Source organism: Myotis nattereri, assembly GCF_964212035.1.
Source record: "Myotis nattereri genome assembly, chromosome: 12".
Lineage (NCBI taxonomy): Eukaryota > Metazoa > Chordata > Mammalia > Chiroptera > Vespertilionidae > Myotis > Myotis nattereri.
The window spans coordinates 58,894,419-58,915,942 of record NC_138087.1 but is presented as its reverse complement, the minus strand read 5'-3'; the positions used below and the strand labels follow the sequence as shown (position 1 = coordinate 58,915,942).

Here is a 21,524-nt window from a genome sequence, read left to right as displayed (position 1 = left end):
ATGAAACCTCCCCCCCGGATTGGGTCATCTTGACCTGATCAACCAAGCACGAGGTGCTTGAATGAGCACCCGGTGGAGATGGGAAACCAGAAAGTACGCCTTTGGGCAGCAAGTGGATTCAGGAGTGCTGATGGCAGCTTTACCTGGCCTCGCCCTCCACTATCCTTAGAACAGGCCGTGGCCAAGGCTTCCCCAGACAAATGAGCCTCGATTTTGTGTTTCGAACATTCAATTTCCTTTAATAATCACAGTCGATGTTTAACACTACCCACTTTTAGAACCTACCTGACCCTAAACGCTATTTAGACACCCTAGTTCTCCGATACCTTTTCCTTCATTTCATTGACACTTCACTTGTTCACTCATAAATTCTAATGTCACACTCAATACCATTGAGCACTTTGACTCCACCTCCCCCCACTTTATGAATTATCCCAAAGAAATATATTCCTGAGAATTTATACTTTCCCAGGATCAGGGTCATTTCATTGTTTTTAGATTTCCCCATAAGATTTATTTGCTTCATTCATTATTTCAGGAAGCACATAGTGTTTTTATTTACCTTCTCTTGACTTGGATTTTGCTTTAATGCTCAAGAGAAAAGCTGTGGAATGGACCCATACCCGGACAGTGCCATATCAAGGGGAGATGATGACTTAGATCAGTCACTTTGAGTTTTATTCTAGTCTTTACCAGCTTTAAGACAAAACTGTAAAATTTAAGAAAGAATGAAAATAAAGACAGTGTGTTCGGCTTTAAAAACCCTAGGGAGCCCAGCTTGGTTTGGGGGCACAAGGAAGGGGTGCCCAAAAGGAATGCATCCAGCAGGCGCTTTACAAACCTACAGAATGCTCTGGTAAAGTTGTGATTCCACTTTACAGAGGGGAAAAGTAAGGCTCAGAGAAATAAAGACCACCTTGACCAAGGTCGTGTATTTTTTTAAGTGATGGAGCTAAGCTAACATTCTTCCCAACTTCCCTTCGTGAATTCTAGAGCTCAGCCATGCATTAGCTGTTTGACGTTGAGGAAATCCCCTAATCCTCTGTGCCTTGGTGTCTTCACCAGTCAATCGAAGAGTCTGGAGTAAGAACTACATGGTCTGCAGAAAGCCCTTGTAGCTTTAACATCCTATGCATACAGAGTATGTGAGCATGATTAGGAGGACTGGCTGTTTATGAGCCAATCAGAGGTATTCGATAAGAACCTCCCCACCAGGCCAAGGCGGTAAGGGGAGGGCAAAAGGAAAAAAACACACACACACACACCACACAACTTGGATGAGAAATCTATAAAAGCTGAGTGTTCCCAAAGATTCGTCCTATTTGGCAGCTGCTGCCTCACCCACGGCTTCTGATCTCTAAGAGGACGCTCTGCTCACACATTGTAAGTAAAAGAACTTCTTTTGTCTACTTGGACGGCACCCGGGATTAAGGGGTTAATGAAAGCTTGTGGAGGGGAAAGTTTGTTTGCTTTTGTTTTCAGGAAAAACAGGATGGTGGCTGAAAACACCATGATCTGCTGAAACGTTTGTTTTTCCTCACACCTTTCCTGGCAGCAAACTGCTCAAGATTGCTGCTGTTACCAGTGTTACCTGTTTGAGGGCTCTTTTGGGTCTTGGCCTGGGAAAGACAACTTGAATGAACCCATTGGGTTAGGTTCTACTCAGTGTTTGAGATGCCGGCTCATTTCTACTCTTTCCACAACCACTGCTTATTTTGATGATTTATTTACGTATCTGTCACCTTCTGTCACTTCCTTCATTCTCTTCCCACACGGACCAGTGTTAGCACTGCAGTTTCTTTGTCACAGAAATGGACTCCGACGTGTGCTGCCCTTGGCCTTCATCCACTGCTCCGATGAGAAAGTGGAACGGGCTTGGAGACCTCACAGAGCAGCGTTGTCATCTGATTATAAAGTCTCAAACCTTCCACTGGTTTGATGCTGTCTACAGTCTTTTCTACTGGCACCAAGCACCTCGAAGGCGCTACAGCTTAAGATATTTGGAACCAATGTCTTTAGGTGTATTTGTTCCACTCTCTGAAAAAAAAAAAAAAAAAAAACAAGCAAAAAAAACAAAACAAAAGAGGCATGTTGTGAAGATATGTTGCCTTTTAAAATAAACTTGACTCTAAATGGTGGCCTGGGGCTCCATTAGCCAGTTGGGACCCTGCTGCCATCATTGTGTTGGCCAAGGTGTCTCTGGGGAAGACCCAGGCCCAGGCTGGACCTGAGGTGCCAGGCCGGGGAATGGGGCATAGCTGCTAGGAGTTCCTTGCCAGTTTAGAGGAAAGAGCAACCCTCTCTCTGGGCTGCTGCAGGTGTGTTCACAGGCATCAGGGTTCAGGCTGGCAGAGCATCCCACTGTCTTGCCACGGTGGCATTGGGATGGGGGATGAGGCTGTGAGCATCTTCCATCCGTACATAAAAGTGCTGCTCCCAGTGCCTGGCCAGCACAGGCTTCCAAAGAATAAGCCCCTGGTGTCTGTCTTCTTGCAAATCCAACTGCCTTGCACATGGAGAAGCAAATAGACTCTCCACTGCCTTATATTTCTCCAGAAGTTGAATATTCATATTTCATAAATTATTATCTTTCCATAGAACCTCTCCTAGGGAGTCAGACAGAGTCGCACTGTAGGGTTCCTTCTGTTATTTTGCTGAGAAGGATTGGAAATTGGGATTCCAAGTCGTACACCAATAGGATGTGATTTATAAGCCTAAACATCACAACTTAGAGGGGGCATCAGACATATTCTTCCTGGGCCGCTGTCTCCTCGTTTCTCACGTTGGCAGGGCTGATTCAGGGTGCTCCGAGGTCACTTGCAGCTCTGCTTTTCCGTGGTTACCTTCTGTTCATATATGTACAAACTCACAACCTTCTCCCAGATTTAGACATATATCACCAGTTAATTTATTACATATAATAAATTAAGTAATGTGTAACCCTGTTTAGTAAGAAATCCAACATGAAAACGTTTAAACAGGGAAATATGAGTCATTCCACCCCATCTCATTCCCTAGGGGTAGCCCCAGGGTGGTTCTTCCCTGTTTATATAGACATACAGACAGTATGTGTGTATACCATGTTTTTAATTTTAAAAGAATGATATTATGTATTGCATGCTTCTCTGAAACTGGATTTTTTTCACTTAATAATATAATGTGAACAACTTCCAATTGCACTTTAAAAAATGTTGACTTGAGCTCTAACCGGTTTGGCTCAGTGGATAGAGCATCAGCCTGCGGACTCAAGGGTCCCAGGTTCGATTCTGGTCAAGGGCATGTACCTTGGTTGCGGGCACATACCCAGTAGGGAGTGTGCAGGAGGCAGCTGATCGGTGTTTCTCTCTCATTGGTGTTTCTAACTCTCTATCCCTCTCCCTTCCTCTCTGTAAAAAATCAATAAAATCTATTTTTTAAAAAATGTTGACTTGAGACCTCAGTGAGCAGAGGCCAGGGGCAGAGAGATCACGCTCTGCCATTCCCACTCCCGCCGGCCTCCTGTCCCCGGTGGTGGACGTTGGCCTGTGACCCTGATTTATGATTAACAGACGGGTAACATTTGCGCTGATGTGGTACAGACCTTTAAACCTTCAGTAGAAGTTTAACTTCCCATAAACAGATTTGGGTTGCTTCGACCTTTCCTCTCTTGGTTTTTCTGGTTGAGTCAGCACACTCGGCCTGAAGAAAATAGCTTGGTGACAAATAGAAACATGGAAGTCCCTTAGGTAGTTCTATTTTAACAGTCAAAAAAGAAATAATAATAATAGCTTACATTTTCATAATGCTTTATAAAGTATCTTCATGTTTATCATGCAATTCGACAAATTTATTTTGAGCAAACACAACGAGTAGAGTGCTTGTGGGTCACAGGTGATCCATTTGGCAATGAGACAACCAGAGCAGATATTACTGCCATTTAATCCATAATAAACTCAGACTCAGAAATTACCGCTTTGCCCATGGTCCCAACCAGTGGAGGCAGAGCTTGTCCTTGAACCAGGTCTATTTGCTCTACTAGCAGCAAACGTGTGTGTGTGTGTCAGATGCTTATGAATTGGTAATGTCAGTGGTGGGGGGATAATGATCTACAGTCCAAGGATTTGGGGTACCTTGAGGGTATCATCACCAAGTATTCTGAGGGTGTCCTCAAGGACATTAGAGCCATCTAAGGCTGATTCCTTTCACCAAGCTCACTCTTCCCTTGAAATAAAGGAGTACTGTCCCTTATCCCAACTTTGTGTCTTATTAGCTATTTGTCTTTGGACAAATCAAACACTCTTATATTCTTTCTTTATCTATTATATGGGAAGGAGGGAATTCCAGCTGCCTTCTGGGATTATTGTGAGGCATAAATTATATAGTGCATGCAAAGCAAGTAGCAGAGTGCTTGGCAGTCAATGATAATTTGCTACTATTATTGCACTATTTGTGTATGAGTGTATGAGGGGGAGAGGAGGCCATAGGATTGGATAGGAAATGGCTCAAGATAATCTTCACTATGGTTTGTCCTTTTGGATAGCTCATCCTATGCAAAATCACTTCTTATAACATATAAGATAAAAAGAGCCCTGTGAGGTTGCATTTTTTAAGACTAGTCAAAGTGGCAGCTGAACAGGTGCAGTGATCCCCTTCAGAGGCCCACTGCCAATCTCCCTTCATTAAAGCAGTGAAACTGAGAATTATTGGGACAGGGATTACCCCATGACTTCAGCACCCTTGGGCCCTGGGAATTTCCAGCCCAGAGGCACTTAGAAAAACTCTACCCATTGGCCTCAAGTGGTCTCATAGGTGTTTGAATACAGGAAAAAAGGAAGCTTGCACGCCACCTTGTAGATCCCAATGCTGAAGAAATGTTAGCTTCAAGTCCAAGTGGTGGTCTCTCTTCTCAAGAGTATTGCCTGGAGAATAGTCTGGTGGGCTATAGACTAACAGAACAAAGTAGAGAATGGCCACACAGGCCAAAAGCCTCACTGTCCTGGCCTCAAGCCATCTAGGGTACCTGATGGCACCAGAAATCCATGAAGTAGAGAATCAATTACTGCAGTGCCATCTACCTGTCAGATGCGATGTGTCACTAACGAGCTGGTTCAGTCTCAGGAACAGTCATCCCAAAGGTGCCCTGGAAGGCATTCTATTTAGCATCACCATGAACATGTACCCTCCCCCCTTCATCCATTATGGCTAACTGCAACTGCTTAGGCTAAGGGCGAAAACACCCTCCCTCCCAGACCTCATTTGTTTGTGCACTTGTAGAAACGGGCCAGAAATGGCAGAGGGCCTGTAGGGCTAGACTGCACACCCAGCTGCCTTAGTCATGAGTCCATCTGATCCACCCTCAGTTTTGTTCAGGACTCTCCTGCACTCTTTTCCAGACCTGTCACCATGGCCCACAAATTCCCAGCCCTCACCGCAGACCAGAAGAAGGAGCTCTCAGAAATCGCCCAGCGCATCGTTGCTAATGGGAAGGGGATCCTGGCTGCCGATGAGTCTGTAGGTGAGTGCGAGAAGCATCATACAACAAGCATACTCTTGTTTCTACACTTCGCAAAGGCAACTTGATATCCATGTTTTCTTTCCTCTCAGACGAGTAAAGGCTTATGCACACAGGAGTGGGAACAGAAGGCTTAGGAAGCAGAGACCTTTGGGGTCCTGTCATTCTAGTTGGCAGATTTCTGAAAACCTAAGACAGAGACTCAGCCTTCCATTTTGAGGCCCCTTGCCAGAGGACATTGGAATTCAGGCTATAGCAAGACCAGGAATTCAGTAACCAGAATGCGGTCAGTTACACAGCCTGCTGCTGCTAATAAGAAGTCAGCCAGGGAAGGGCAGAGAGGCAAGGAAGTGTCCACATCTGGCACAGGGAAGCGCTTGTGTCTAAGTAAGCCTGAAAAGGTAAAAAGGAGAGCTGTGGCGGGCCCGCACGCCACCAGGAAACGATAAAAGCCAGAGAAGTCAACAGTCAGATTGAGGGCTGAACCAGAGAGGCTGGGGAGAGGCTGGAGGGCCTTAGCTACCACCTGGACCCACTGGTGGCTTCCCTGACTCAGACATGCCCAGCCCGTCCTCTTCCTGCCCAGCAGCCAAAGGAGACAAAAAAGAGGCAGGAGTTCTGATCGTGGGGAGGAAAGCCGGGCTGGCTCCTTACACTGCCTTTGCCCGCCCACCCATAGGCACCATGGGAAACCGCCTGCAGAGGATCAACGTGGAGAACACAGAAGAGAACCGACGGCAGTTCCGTGAAATCCTCTTCACCGTGGACAACTCTGTTAGCCAGAGCATCGGGGGCGTGATCCTGTTCCATGAGACCCTCTACCAGAAGGACAGCCAGGGCAAGCTGTTCAGAAACATCCTTAAGGAAAAGGGCATCGTGGTGGGGATCAAGGTGAGTCCTTGCACTCCCTTCACCTCTAAGTGCCCAGCCCAGGGGCTGTGGCAGGGCCAGCACTCGGAACATGTCTCATCATCTGCTTTCCATCACACCTTCCCCTGAGAACTGATCCTCTTCTAGACTTTTCCTCCCATGCCCTCTTCTTTCAACCATTTTCTACAAGGTACTAAATCTCTTAGTGTCTCAATTTCCTCATTTCTAACATGGGAATAATAGTACCTACCTCATAAGATTCTTATAAGGAGGAAATGTGTTTTAAAAACAGTCCCAGTCACAAAATTATTATTCAGAGCATGATAGCTGTGATTATGAAAGCACTCACTATTCTATCTTTAACTAGGTCTTCCAATACTGCACAAGAGTAAAGTATTCAATAACTGCTTAGACCTCCAGGGACTCATTTAATCCTCCTGACAACCTCTGGAGGCTGACTCAGTTATTCTCCTTATTTTAGAGGTGAGGTGAGAAAGTGGAATTACAAGGGTGACATAACTTGCCCGCAGCAAGGCAAAATTGGAGGCCGTTTGAGCCCAGACTGTCCACCTCTCGGGCTCATGAACTTAGCCTTTGCTCTGCGGAGAGTAGAGGCTGCATCCTATTCTCTTCATCTCCTGTAATAACACAGTACCTACGATATGAAGGTGCTCCACCATGTCTCTTGAATAAATGAATGAATAATTTAAGGGATGCTGCTCTTATACAGAACCTCTATACTAGTATTCCTAGTGCTATCAGATTACTTCTTCCTTCCCAAGCTCCAGGCCTGTGCTTTCCATCCTCTTAGGGTTGACCTTGACCCTCTTACATTGTCCCTTCCAGGTAACGTCCCTTCTGCTATGGACTGTTGTGTCTTTCTGTTGTGTCCTTCCAGATGGCTAATCCATTTTCCTAACTGAACTCCTTGATTTGTGAAAGATGGGAACTACTTAGTCAGCACCAGGGGCTCTGCTGGTGTTTTATTTACTGGGATACCTGACACCTGCTAATTACTTGTTAATTATTTAATTCACAGTTGGACCAAGGAACTGCTCCACTTGCAGGAACAAACAAGGAAACCACCATTCAAGGTAAGGATACTGCCCACTGATGTGAATCATGCCAATATATGCTGGAAATGAGTAAGTGAAAATAAATTACCAATATCACATGGGGATTAAAGCCACATGCACCTGATTTTCAATCCGAGCTCCTCTAGTTGAGAACTGTGTGACCTCTGGTTAGTCACTTAAGTGTTCTGTGGAAATTCTAGGGGATAACAATATCTGCGTTGCAGAATAGCTTTGAAGATTAAATTAAACAATATATATAAAGGACTTACCACAGTGTGTTGCACAGAGAAGACACTCTGTCCCTGGGAATATTATTTTTAGAGAAAAAATCCAGCACCAGTAGAGAGTAATGGTCCCAGGCTTTGGGACTGGACATACCTGGGTGTGAATCCTGGTTCCATCACTTATGACTTAGATCATTTTGCTAGGTACTTCACTGCCCAAGTAGACAAGTATAAACCACAACACTGGGTTAGCTACACAGAATTTGAATCCCAGCTCCATCACTCTCACTATGCAAACTTAGTCAAGTCACTCAACCTCTCGGAGCCTGGTTATCCACATCTGTAAAATGAGTATAATATTAGCTATTACGGTTGTTATGATGACTAAATGAGAAATGGAGTGCAAAATGCATAGAATCATTCCTGGAACATAGCAAATATACCAATCAAATATTCATTCCCTCTATTCTTATGTGCGTCAAAATATATTTATTAAATCCAGGTCTCTTGGCTCAGTGTTGGGACCCATGTTTACCTATCTGGTTGTTTTTGGCTCTCAAGCTCTGCTGACTGGAAGCTAAGCCAAGGGAGCACTCCTTCACTTTATCGGCCCCAGGGATCAGGGACAGGGCCACAAAGAAGCCATTCTCTCTTTTGTGACTTACAGGGCTCGATGGCCTTTCTCAGCGCTGTGCTCAGTATAAGAAAGACGGTGTTGACTTTGGGAAGTGGCGTGCTGTGCTGAGGATTGACAACCAGTGTCCATCCGCCCTTGCTATCCAGGAAAATGCCAACGCCCTGGCTCGCTACGCCAGCATCTGCCAGCAGGTGCTCAGGCTTCCCCTTGGGCTAAAAAACAGTAGGGGAGTGCTATCTTTAGAGCCTATCTTTCTAATTTTACTATATCCACACATGAACCCTCTTCTCCCCCTGCCAGTCTATCCTGGTGGCATTTTCATTGCTTCTGCTGTAGCCGCGTGTGGTAGGGAAAGATGTGGCTGCACAAGCCAGCTAGGAAGACCCAAACGGCAGATACCCTCAACTGCTGTTCTTCTTCCAAGTGGTCAGGCTTTTGAGGCCAGGGCACTTGCTTGCCTGTGTTCCACCATGTCCAAGACAAGATCCTCTGAGGCCCCCAGGTCAAGGGTGATAGCTCTGATCCAGTCCACATAATTTTATGGAGGATGGAGACTTGATGCTAAAGTTTCCAACATGTGTTGACGTGTCTCTGGGATCCAATTTAGTCTGATTTTATTGTATGGGTGCTGAGTTGTGGGCACCTGGAGATTCCCAATCAGAATTGTAAACACTTCTTGAATTCCTTACTTAACCCACACAAGAGGCATCTTTCTTAGTGATTTAAGCTTGACTGCTCTAAAAGGGTGACAGCTAGTTTCTGAAGTAGCTGGAGTAGTTTCTAGAATAAGACCTAGAAATTAGGAGTTTGTTTTTATTTTTCCCCATTCCCAGAAAAATTTTTCTTCCTTTCTTTTCTCCTTCCTTCCTTCCTTTTTTAATTTTTTTTTAAAAAATCCTCACTCAAGGATATTTTTCCATTGATTTTTAGAGAGAGTGGAAGAGAGGGAGAAAAATAGAGAGACATATCAATGTGCAAGATACATGCCCTTGACCTTGACCTTGACCAGAATTGAACCTGAGACCCTAGGTCCGCAGGCCAATGCTCTATCCACTGAGCCAAACTGACTATGGCCCTTTCTTTCTTTTTAATCTCACTATTCTTTTTTGGCTAAGCCATGCTCACTAGATATCTCATTAAATTTCTTTGCATTGCCTTTGAGTCACTTACATGATATTTCTCCAAAAGGGCTTCATTTTATACCAACCTCAACTGTTGAATAATCTCTTAAGGAAAGGATCCCCGTGAGCAGAGCTTCACTCTTTCTCTCCTTTTTCCTTTTTAGAACGGGCTGGTACCTATTGTTGAACCAGAGGTAATTCCTGATGGAGACCATGACATGGAACACTGCCAATATGTTACTGAGAAGGTAAGTCCAAATCCTAGTTGAAAAACCTTGCTTTTAAGTAACAGCTATTACTTAACATATATCAGCTGCTATATGAGAAATATTCTCAGTCGGCATCATTATGTAGCATTGAGACGGTAAGGAGGTATTAGCAAACCTACCACTTTTGGGTACATGGTATGCTCCTTATGAAAAAAGCACAGGACTTGCAGTACCGAGACTAGGCCTTGAGAATCCATGTATCTACTTGTGCGGCCTCAGTTCCATTAGGTGTAAATTAAGAAATTTTAAAATAAAATGAGGCTTACATAAAACACATGCGATTAGAAAGTAATTTGTCTACTTGTGACTTTCTAAATTAGTCACAGCATATCTGCAAGAGAGGGAGAGACATAGTGTACCCTGACCTCAGTGTTTTCCTTGACAAAATTAGGTGGACTAAAATGAGATCTGAAAGCACTTCTGTGTCTGAAGTGTATGTGTTTATGACCGCTTAGCATCTAAGGGGAAGGAGAATGGAGGCCAATTTAGATGTCCCCAACTAACTAAATCCAGGCAGTCTCCACTGACCAAAGGGAGTGATGGGAAGGAAGGAGTGAGGGGAAGCAGCCATGCCAGCAGACATGCAGTAGGCAGCTAGAGTAGGGATGGCAGGTACAGGCCAGCTTGGCTGTGCTCAGTGGCTGTGGTTTGCAATACCTTGCCCTGATGAGGCCTGGGGGCTGGTTGGGAAGCTTTGGCCAAGCCACATACGACAATTCCTTCATCCTGCATCCGTGCAGCATAAAAGTGCCAAGGGCAGGTGACTCTAAGTCTGGCTCTGGGTTTCATCTGTTTGGATCTCTTATCCTTCAGGTCCTGGCTGCTGTGTACAAGGCCCTGAACGACCATCATGTGTACCTAGAGGGCACCCTGCTGAAGCCCAACATGGTGACCGCTGGACATGCCTGCACCAAGAAGTATACTCCAGAGCAAGTGGCCATGGCCACTGTCACCGCTCTCCACCGTACCGTTCCTGCTGCTGTGCCTGGTAAGGCTTTCCTTCATCTCTAACTCCAGGTCTTGGCCCTTGGCCTTTGAAGTTCCACAAGCATTTTGTTTGTCCGGGGTCTTCTACCCATGAAACAGACCCCTGCCATCTCACAGGCAGCAGCACTTCCCCTCACACTCTGTGATACCACATATCCTGAGTCTGCCCACATGCACATGATCCATTGCTTTCCTCAACATTTCACCTCCCTCCTTACTTATGAAAGCCCTTGTACCCCTAGCCCAACTAGCCTCAACAAGGGAAAATTAATATCCCCGACCCAGCCCCATGCAATCAAGCAGAGAAAAGATTGAAACATTACATTCCTTATAGGCCCATTGCTTGCTTTCTCAAGCTGGGTCCACAAGCTGGGACTAACTGAGTGGAGTGGTTTCTCCCCTTCTAGGCATCTGCTTTTTGTCTGGTGGCATGAGTGAAGAGGATGCTACCCTCAACCTCAATGCTATCAACCTTTGCCCTCTCCCCAAGCCCTGGAAACTAAGTTTCTCTTATGGACGGGCCCTGCAGGCCAGTGCACTGGCTGCTTGGGGTGGCAAGGCTGCCAACAAGAAGGCGACACAGGAGGCTTTTATGAAGCGGGCTGTGGTAAGATGCTACTACCTCTTATGTACTTGATCAAGTGGACACTTGGGGCCTGGTTCTGTCATATGGGAAAACTTTGCTTTCTCAGCCCATGAAGGTATCTCCAGATAATGTCCACTGGGTATTTGAAAAAGTGGCATTGGAGCTCAATAGGAAGGTGAGGGCTAGAGAGAGTTTTGAGTTATCCACACTGTGTGCATAGCTGATGACAGATTGAAGGACAATTTCCACAGAGACACTTCAGAGGAAATATAAGAGGGATAAGGACTGAACCGGGACACCTTTCGTTTTGGGAAGATGAAGAAGAGAAGCCACTCTAACAAGCAGCAATAATATGATAGGATGAACCAAGGATTCTAAGAACAAAGGGAAAAAAATTTCAAGGGGTCAGTAACAACACACTTCAGAGAGATTCAGAATAGAGGCTCAGAGAAGGCAGAGATGGGCATAGGTGATTATCAGTGACCCTCAATAAAATAGTTTCAATAGAGAGAGAAGAAAAAAAGTGCATATTCAAGAAGTTTGTCAGGAGAAAACCTAGAAAGGTTACCAGGAGAAATGAGTACAAAAATTATTTTATTCAACTAGTAACCATTCCTTTTGAACACCTATTATGAGCCAAGGACCAGGGTGAATAAAGCAGATCAGCCACTGCCTTTAGGGAGCTTAGAGCTTAGCCAAGTAGGAGAGAGCTTGGTATACTTAGATGTAAAGAACACTATCAAGAGTGTGAAAAGACACCTTATAGAACGAATGAACATATTTGTAAATCTGATAGGTGATAAGATTTTATTATCCATCTCAGTAACAAAAATGGAAACAACCCAGTTAAAAAAATGGGCAAAGGACTCGAATAGACACTTCTCCTTTGATGAAGTACAAATGGCAATAAATACATGAGAAGATTCTCAGCATCTCTAATCACCAGGGAAATGCAAATCAAACCCACAAAGTGATATCATTTCTACCCATTAGAAAAAGAAAGCCAGAGGACAGAGTGAAGATGAGGAGAGTGGAGATCATGGAGAGGACAAGGGCTTAGAGGAAATAGGATGACATGAAACTAAATGTTAACGCAGTTGTCAAAGTTGGTCTTAGAAAGAAGGGGAGAGACATCAAAGAAGAGAGAATGGGTTGAAATCGGATCTGTTGAGATAAAGAGAGGTAATGGTTGATTGCTTACTGCAGTTGAGGGCATCTGTTGAGAGTGAGACAGGAACAGATATAGTAGGGCCTTGACTTAACAAGTGTCCCGACTAACGAGTTTTTTGAGATACCAGCTGTCTCTCAGCCTATTTTTTGCATTGACTGACTTGACAGAGTAATTTGAGTTAATGAGCTCGGTCTCGGAACGAATTAAACTCGTCAAGGCCCCACTGTATTTCAATCTTAACAGTGGAGGAGCTTGGAATAGCTGTTGAAATCATCAGCTGGGAAATTGACCAGATGTGATGTCCAAGCTTATTAGGCAAAGTGCAGCTGAAAGGAGAATGAGTCTGTGGTACATTAACTTAGATCCTAAAATTTCCTGACAGTTCTCTTAAGCATGCAGGAAGATTCAGGTCAACCGAAATGGGAATAGCAGGAGAAAAGAGTAAAAGTTTAATAAGGAGATGGAAGAGTGCTGAATTTGAGTGATGGCCTTATGTAGCTTGCTGATCACAGAGAAGGCTGGGCAAGAAATGAAGAGTTCACCAGAGGTTTGGCCATGAAGCACTAAAGGAAAGGAAGTCCCCAGGGAAATTGGGGCATAAGAGGGGTGTGAGATTGTAAGAGGTAGTGCTTTACCTTATGATGATGGAGAGCTGGGTATGGCCGTGCTGGCGTGTAGCTGTTGAGTTGAGATGTAGCTGATATGATGGAGGGACTATGAAAGTAAGGGCCAGGGGCCAATCCACACCAAAGAAGGAAAGCCGAGTTTATCGTCTGAGACGTGGTTCTCAAACTAGTGCCTACATCTGAATCACCTGGTGGGCTTGTTAAAACCCAGATTGCTGGGCCCCGGCCACTGAGTTTCTGATCCCGAGGGTCTGGGGTCAAGCTACAGGATTTCCAGTTATTACACTTGCTTAGGTTCATGAAACACATGTTGAAAATTACTGTAGATGAAGAAATAAGTCCTGGAGAGAGTAAACAATAGCAACAGTGACTTGAAGAGTGGCATTTGAATATTATTATAGGTTTTATAATCCTGAACTCAACTTTAATTGGAATTTACACAGGGGATCAAATGATACTGTGATAACAACTATATAAAATTACATGTTCTTGTGGTCAAATATAAGTAAAAAATGGGAAATTTTAAAAAATGATGCTTGGCCATATATCTAGTCAATTTCTTAGCAGACAACTTTCACAGGTATTCCAAGCTTCCCCATTGTTAAGCCTGAAATCCCCACTCCAATACTAGTGAGAAGTTTCTCAAGTTTAATTTCTAGTACTGCTGTTGCACTATTGTTGGTACTAAAAAGAGACCTTCCCACCCTGACCGGTTTGGCTCAGTGGATAGAGCGTCGGCCTGCAGACTCAAGGGTCCCAGGTTCGATTCTGGTCAAGGGCATGTACCTTGGTTGTGGGCACATCCCTAGTGGGGGGTGTGCAGGAGGCGGCTGGTCGATGTTTCTCTCTCATTGATGTTTCTGACTCTCTATCCCTCTCCCTTCCTCTCTGTAAAAAATCAATAAAATATATAAAAAAAGAGACTTTCCCAGTAACTGACACAAACTTCAGTCTTGCCAAAGAAATGCTCAGAAAACTGGGATAAAGGAGATAACATGTTACAAAAGGAGGGGAATGATATCAGCCGCAATACTCCATATTCTGCCAAATCAATGTAAGGGGGGAAATGTCGAAATGAAGGTGTCGCTGGTTTCAAATGAGAGGCTGAAGCACATGGTTGTGTTTGTTCTAACTCCGCCTCCTCTGTCACCCTTGTTTTTTAGGCTAACTGCCAGGCAGCCAAAGGCAAGTATACTTCCATGGGCTCTTCTGGTGCTGCGTCCACCCAGTCGCTCTTCACAGCCAACTATACCTACTAGAAACAGAAAGGTCGGCTGGCTCCAGCCTTTGAGGTGTCTTGGGAAGAGGGCTAAAAGGGAACAACCACCTTGTGACTGACCCTGGAATTCAGACCAAATTAGATTGAAGTACCGGAAACACAATACATGTTAAATTCTTAGACACAAGGGGAAAAAAAATCAGTTATTGAAACTTAAGTCCAAATATCAAGGATTTGATGAAATTTCACACGGCGGTTTCCTTGCCACACTTCCTGCTGCCCATGACCCAGAGTCTCCACCTAAGAAAAGAATAGACTTTAAAACGAAATCTGCTCTCCATCCAAATAACGACGACTGAGTGAAACGTCTCAGAAGCTGAGGGCAGAGAAGTGCATCTTATGAAATGATCTTAGGCGTGGTAGGTTATGAAAGAGACAGCTGTGACAAAAAGAAAATAAAATAAGCTATAAACCTTCAGTTGGTGTTGGGTTTTACTTTTTGCTCCTGTTTTCAAAGGACTCAGTATATTTCATTACCTTTGACTCTACTAGACGTGATTGATGTTATGGTTTAGGGTCCTCAACTTTGGCTACTCATTGGAATTACCTGAGCCCAATTAAATCAAACACTTGATGTGGGATCCTCTAAATACCAGGGTTTCTTAAAGCTCCTTTGATGATTCCATGTGGAGCCAAGTTTGAGAATGACCACTCTAGATTTCAAGTTTGAGGCTCCCCCAAAATGAAAGCCATTTAGTATAATTTGAAGCTAAAATGTGAACTGATTTTGAGAAACACGTGGAGGCTATTGAGAGAATCAATGTGACTTTGCTGCTTTGAGCATTCCTCTTCAATGGCCCAGGTTTGATGAGACAGGACTACATGTTCCTCTGCACAGCCAAGCACACAGCCTACTTTTGCAGTAAATAATATTCACATAATTATACTTGATTGGCTTTCCATTTTCAGAAAACCATAGTTACAAAAGAGAATTTAAATGTTGAAACTTTGGATGACATAATGATTTAACTGACAGAAGGGAAATCAAAGGGGAGGAGAAATAGAGGAAAGCAAAGGGAGCACTAATCCACTTAGTGGGGAGTCAGGAATTCTGCTTAAAATTGATGGATTAAGAAATAGTGTTTTAAGTCTACTAAAGTAATAAAGGAAATAGATATAAATCATTACAAGAGTAATACCTATAATTAAAATATAGGAGAAGGAAGTAAACTAAATTCTTTGCCTTGAAGAGTACTAAGGTAAATGTTATTGCTTGGAGTTGATAAATTAAGAAATAGAGGCATAAGCACATTATTTAGAGGAATAAAATGGAATTAATCCAAAGGGCCTTCTTCCGATGAGAAAGACCTGGTAGTGGGTGTAAGGAAGGAATTATTTATAAATTTAATATATATGTTATATACTTATAAATTATATATATAAGAAATTACTTATTATGTGTCTCTAGGACATTTGGCTATTTCCATGTACCTGCATTACTTTCTAAAGACAAGGAACTATATCCATATGAGCAATTCAAATCTACCTTAGAGGTCATTTAGCCCAAGTCTTTCATTTTACAGAAGATAAAAACCAAGGCTAGAACAGTTAAATTACTGGATGATGGTCACACATTTTGGGGGAGTACAGCTGAGAGATTAACATTCAGGTCTCTTTCTACTAAAAGGTACACATAACCAGGGAGCAGGTAAAGGTGGGCAACAGGCAGTGTTCAATACCTCTGCCACCAGAGTTGGTCTTCTACATTTCTTATTGCATCCATTCATTCCATCAGCCACTACTTGAGCTCTTACCATGTGCTGAGCTGTCCTAAAAGCTTTTGTCACAACACCTGGTGTGACAAAGCTTTTCTGCCAGAAATCTTTTATCTAGAGCTTACTCAGCACCAGTGGCCCTCTGTGGTAGAGAAACCTCTTAGACACTCAGTTATGGGTTGAACATGAATTTATAATCAAGGCTGAGTTATTTCTATCTTTTGGTTAAGGCTGAATTACATTTCACTGAGGGTGAGGATTTATATAATGCATTTTCCCTGGCTACTATCCGACATATTTTCCCTACTAAAGAACTGCAAATGTGTTTGAAACCTCAAGCCAAGTAATTTCCTCCACTCAGGGTAATATGAAGACAAGAGTTATGAAGCTACAGGCTTCAATTTCTATTAACTGTGTGGTCACTGAGTGGACATATTAATGGCTTCCTAGATTTCGGTATTCTGTCAGATTTATTCCAGAAGTTGTTGAACACCCACTAAAAATAAAACCTGGTACTAGGCACTGAAAGTAATTAAAAAAACTTTCAGCTTTAGGGTAGCCAAGGCATTTGTATATAGACAAACTTAGGTAGCTAAGCAAGTAATACAAATGCTATTGATTGGAGGTTGAGGAGTGAGGAAGACAGTCTATCAGTATAGCTGGGCACAGAAAGGGAAGTAAGGACATCTAGGTTGGAGATCACAAGATGTTAACAAGGAAAGGAACTCAGAAAAGCAACTGCCATTGTGTAAGAAAGTTCTTTGATAATTCAATGGGAGAAGATAATACCTTGAAGGCATAAGTATCAAAAGACAAGCCAAAACAATTACTAAATACTGGAAGGAATAAAAAGAAGAGTTTGTTTTTTGCTCTGAAGAGGGAGGGTGAGAGAAGGGAAGAAAGGGGTAAGGAAAAGGAGAGGAGCCCAGCTGATGCTGCTCAGTGGTTGAGCATCAACCCATGTACCAAGAGGTCACTGGTTCAATTCCTGGTCAAGGCACATGCCTAGGTTGTGGGCTCAATCCCCAGTAGGGGCGTGCAGGATGCAGCTGATAGATGTTTCTCTCTCATTAATGTTTTTCTTTCTCTCTCCCTCTCCCTTCTTCTCTCTTGAAAAATCAATAAAAACATATTTTTTTAAAAAAAGGAAAGAGGGAGGAGAAAGGAAAAATGAGAAAGGAGGAGGAAGAGAGAAGGCATGGAGATACTAGGGCGATATGGAATTGTGGGGAGATGACTAAAGGACTTTTACGGAGAGATATTAAGTAATCTAAAGACATGTGTCTTCTTGATATGAAGAGCCTAGTTTCACATATGAGTCTACATCATGCTTTACAAAAACAAGATGAGACGATTCATAATGTGAATTTAACAGAAGCATAAGCTGATTGTAACGATGAGAATATCAGCCTCTGGGGTCCAGTATGCTAAGGAAGTTGCTCAAGGTCACAAAACCAGTAGGTGAGACCAGTGTGATTTGCAAAGTCCTCAAGACTTTCAGATAAAGAATTGTGGACCTGCCCTTAGAACAATATCTGCCACACTTTTAGGGTACCAGGTGAATTATCCATGCTCAATAGAGCCTGAGGACTCATGCAATGCTACCAATTCCCTACCTAAACCCATTTTCTAGAGGGTGAATTAAGAGATAGGAATAACAGCAAAGCTCAACACAGCCAGACACAGGTCTCTTTCCATTACTCAAATAAACATATTTTTCTGGCTGTAACACAATCTGTCCCAAGCCTTCTAAAATAGCCTAACAGTACTGGGCATCAATATACGTAAACATATAAAACTGGTCAAGTATCCATTCAGCACTTACTGTACGCTTTGCCCTGTAAAGATACTACAGGGTCCTTCTATGCTTACCATTGAGATGAGGAAAACAAGGACACAATTAGGAGACAAAATGGCACACAATAATGTGCTAAACCGCAGAGGCATAGGCCAGTGCTGAGGTCAAAAGGGAAGGAATGCTTTACAAAGATGAGTTGCAGGTAGTTTTTTGTATGATCTTGGGAAATATACTTCCTCTCTCTGAGCCCTGTTCCTCATCTGTAAAACAGGGCTGTTGTGAGGTTAGCAATATTCTATGTACAGTGCCAGATACGTAAGTTGTGAATAAATATCTATTTTCCCCTGTCAGTTGGCTCTTGAAGAATGATAAAGGCACTTGAGAGTGGAGATGAATTAGCTGTGTCCTGACAAGAGTACAGATTATACATGTTGAGGATATTGTGGGGAATTTGACTAGAATGGTGAGTCCAAGCGGAGTGGCACAGTAGGAGAAAGGGAGCTTGGGCAGAGATATTATGGAAAATCTTACCTCGATGAAATGAGAAATAGGGAAATGTGAATAATTTTTGCACAGGGAATAACATGATAAAAGAGTATTGCTGAAAATTATTTTTTAGAATATAGAAGATAGGAAGGAAACTGGAAGCTAGCTAAGTGTGTATAATAGCATAGGGCTTAGCCCCTTGTTGGTAAAAGTTGGTGAGTGGACATGACATCATCAGAGGAAAACAACGAATTTCTCCTTGTGCAACATAGCCATTTGCCATCCTAATAATGCCTCTCTTTTATTTCAACGTGGGAGGCAAGTACTGTGACAAATGAAAATTCAAAATAATTCTAGATCTAGTTCTTAAAAAGAGGCTTACATACATACACAGACTCAGCTCTTGGAGCACAGTGGTACAATGAAACGGAGCATATTTTAAACATAGCACCAATTCTCCCAGCGGGCAGAACAACCAGTGCTAGGCTGCAACCTGAGAGCTCAGGTGTCAGAGAAATCTACCCTGCCCTCCTAAGATAGCCAAGGGCAAGTCATCTCTCTGCAGCCACTTGAAACTTTTCCTTGGCCTGCCCTGGTTTTATTTTGGGGGAATTTACAGGCCAAAGAAATCAGAATGCACTTCTTGTTTGCAGGAATGCAATGACTGCCCTGATGTGGAAGTTTATCACAGCCATTGGACAGACATGAGAAAAGTTCTTGAGAACACCACTTCTGAACAGGAGATAGCAAAGGCAGATACGCACTCTGTCTTATTTGTGCGAGATGTGTTAGAACTGTTTTGGAAAGTTAGGTGATTTTCTCCCAGTCTGTACTCTACGGAATACATTTGGCTTACTAGTTACTCCTTTGTCTCCTAGAGGATAAAGGACTGTTTGATGCAACTAAAACTTATTGCATTAATACAGCACCTAGAGGGTATTTTAAAAATACATGTTAATTGAACTTATAGTATTTGGACATTAAATATTTGCCCTATTTGTCCATGCATCATGGTAATAGAGATGATTTTAATTAAAAAGAAGCCAATGTACCCACCGCCATCAACCACCCAAGGCCACCACTTTTGAAGGAGACAGAGAAGGTGAAAGTTATCAAATACTGTTTAGGAACAAAGTGACTGTAATAGATGGACTACAGAAAAAGTTGAAATTTATAGTGCATGTATCATGCTCAACTGGGTATGCCTAGATTTGCTAACATCCTCCTAGGAAGACAGACGAAAGTGAAATGCCTCACTCATCAAAATTACAGAGAAATGGAATATTTACAGTGATTTCCATTTTTTTTCTTTCACCACCAAGGACTCCTTTTTCCTGGTTGTTTTATGTTACCCACTGTGATGGTTAATTTTTTCAACTTGACTGGGCTAAGGAATGCTGGTAAACATTTTTTCTGGGTGTGCCTGTGATGGTGCTTCTGAAAGAAATTTGCATTTGAATCCGTAAACTGAATAAAGATTGCCTTTACCAATGTTGGTGGGCATCATCTAATTCATTGAGGGCCTGAAACCAACAAAAAGGTGGAGGAAGAACAAATTTGCTCTGCCTAAACTAGAGCATTTCCTCCAGTCTTTATAAAAAGCTCCTGGTTTTAGGGTCTCTGAACTCAGTCTGAATTATACCTTTGGCTTTCATGGTTCTCTAGCTTACAGATGGCAGGCACATTGTGGGAGTTCTTAGCCTCCATATTCACAGGAGCCAATTCCTATTCTATCTATCATCTATCTACCTATCTATCATCTATCTAATCTATCTACCTACTCACCCACCCACCCATCATCTGCTTACCTATATATCCTTTTGGTTTATTGGCTGATTCTCTAAAGAACCTGAATAAATCTACTAGTATTTTGCTTCATCTATTTTAACTCTAAATTTTCTTTCAAAATTGTCCCATGTGTTATTTCAACATGGAATTTGAGCAATTGCATTAAAAGTTCATAGTCCTTTATTTCAACTGGGCCCTATACAAAAACCCACAAGCCATCACCCCCAAGTCTTCCATTCTCCCCATTGTACTTCAAACCTTTATTATCAATGAAGCTCTTGACTCCACCCCTAACAGTGCCTACCCCTCTTCTTTCCCTGACTCTCAAAAGATGAATATAACTATTTTTTGAAAACAGGTCATGTCATGCACACTCTATTTCTAAATCTGTTCTCTTTTTCTATCGAATTGGAGGAAGAAAAATCTCCAAATAAAATTCTTCCATTAGTGCTAGAATTAATTTTAGATTATAACAATCAATGTCCACATGCTTTCCTTTATCTTCAACCTCCCTCAAGTGGCTCTGTTCAGAATGGAAAAATACTCAAATTTTTCTTTAATCTTGATCCACATGCCCTTTTCTCAATCTACCTTTTACTCCTTACTATAGACCCCTGGTCGGCAAACTGCGGCTCGCGAGCCACATGCGGCTCTTTGGCCCCTTGAGTGTGGCCCTTCCACAAAATACCAACTTCTGTGCACGGACCACGAAGTTTCAATCGCACTGTATGTGCGCGCCCGCACATGGTATTTTGTGGAAGAGCCACACTCAAGGGGCCAAAGAGTCGCATGTGGCTCACGAGCCGCAGTTTGCTGACCACTGCTATAGACCAATAAAATTAGATGGGTGAGAAGAATAATTGAAAAAAGGTTGCCAATTTTTTTAAACCTACAGAGACATACATTCAACAGACTATCACCTAAAATTACTATTTTGTAAAAGAACTTTTTAAATTAAAAAAGCAGGGGGCATAATTTCAGAATTAAGTAAGGTCTTTAATCAATTTAACTTGTTTACAAAGACACTATATCATCCTTTTTACCATTTGAATGTAGAAGTCATGAATTGATAGTATTTGGGAACTGATTTAGACTCTCCAGACATTAACCCCCTGAAAACTGGTTCTTTCCAAATTTGAAAGCTGCTCTTATAGAACTCATTGACATTTTAATTATCTAAAGGATACTCTTCAACCCCTCACTGATATCTCCTCAGTATCCTTCTAGGCCAGTATCCTATAGCAACTATCACTACATATTGGGTTTTCCATACTTCTGGAAACTTCCTCAGTTTCTTTCACATCTTGCCCACCCCATAAACAAGAGTGGGTCTTGGGATTCCATTTTTTGATTCATTAATTTATTTTATTTACTTTATCCTCTTGTTAAATCTTAATTCA

At 42.7% G+C, this 21,524-nt stretch overlaps 1 protein-coding gene and 1 long non-coding RNA gene across 2 annotated transcripts; one reads left to right on the top strand and one right to left on the bottom strand.

The window, feature by feature from the left end:
• Nucleotides 1-227: 227 nt before the first annotated feature.
• Nucleotides 228-14,754, top strand: ALDOB (aldolase, fructose-bisphosphate B). Its single transcript, XM_081103592.1, has 9 exons — nt 228-1,383; nt 5,373-5,494; nt 6,171-6,382; nt 7,401-7,455; nt 8,329-8,489; nt 9,584-9,667; nt 10,502-10,676; nt 11,083-11,282; nt 14,222-14,754. Exons 2-9 carry the CDS (start codon nt 5,383-5,385, stop codon nt 14,315-14,317), a joined length of 1,095 nt encoding a protein of 364 aa, XP_080959718.1. The 5' UTR covers nt 228-1,383; nt 5,373-5,382; the 3' UTR covers nt 14,318-14,754.
• LOC308528086 lies at nt 3,611-5,473 on the bottom strand. Its single transcript, XR_013996669.1, has 3 exons — nt 5,409-5,473; nt 5,055-5,119; nt 3,611-3,678 (listed from the first exon to the last, which is right to left on the bottom strand). It is a non-coding gene; the product is annotated as an uncharacterized lncRNA (long non-coding RNA).
• Nucleotides 14,755-21,524: the final 6,770 nt, after the last annotated feature.

Excerpts from the sequence above, each read along its gene's own strand:
- ALDOB (XM_081103592.1), top strand. The coding sequence starts at position 5,383 with ATGGCCCACAAATTCCCAGCCCTCACCGCAGACCAGAAGAAGGAGCTC. Across the intron at positions 5,495-6,170 it reads GGCTGCCGATGAGTCTGTAG|GCACCATGGGAAACCGCCTG; the intron begins GTGAGTGCGAGA and ends GCCCACCCATAG. Across the intron at positions 10,677-11,082 it reads CGTTCCTGCTGCTGTGCCTG|GCATCTGCTTTTTGTCTGGT; the intron begins GTAAGGCTTTCC and ends CTCCCCTTCTAG.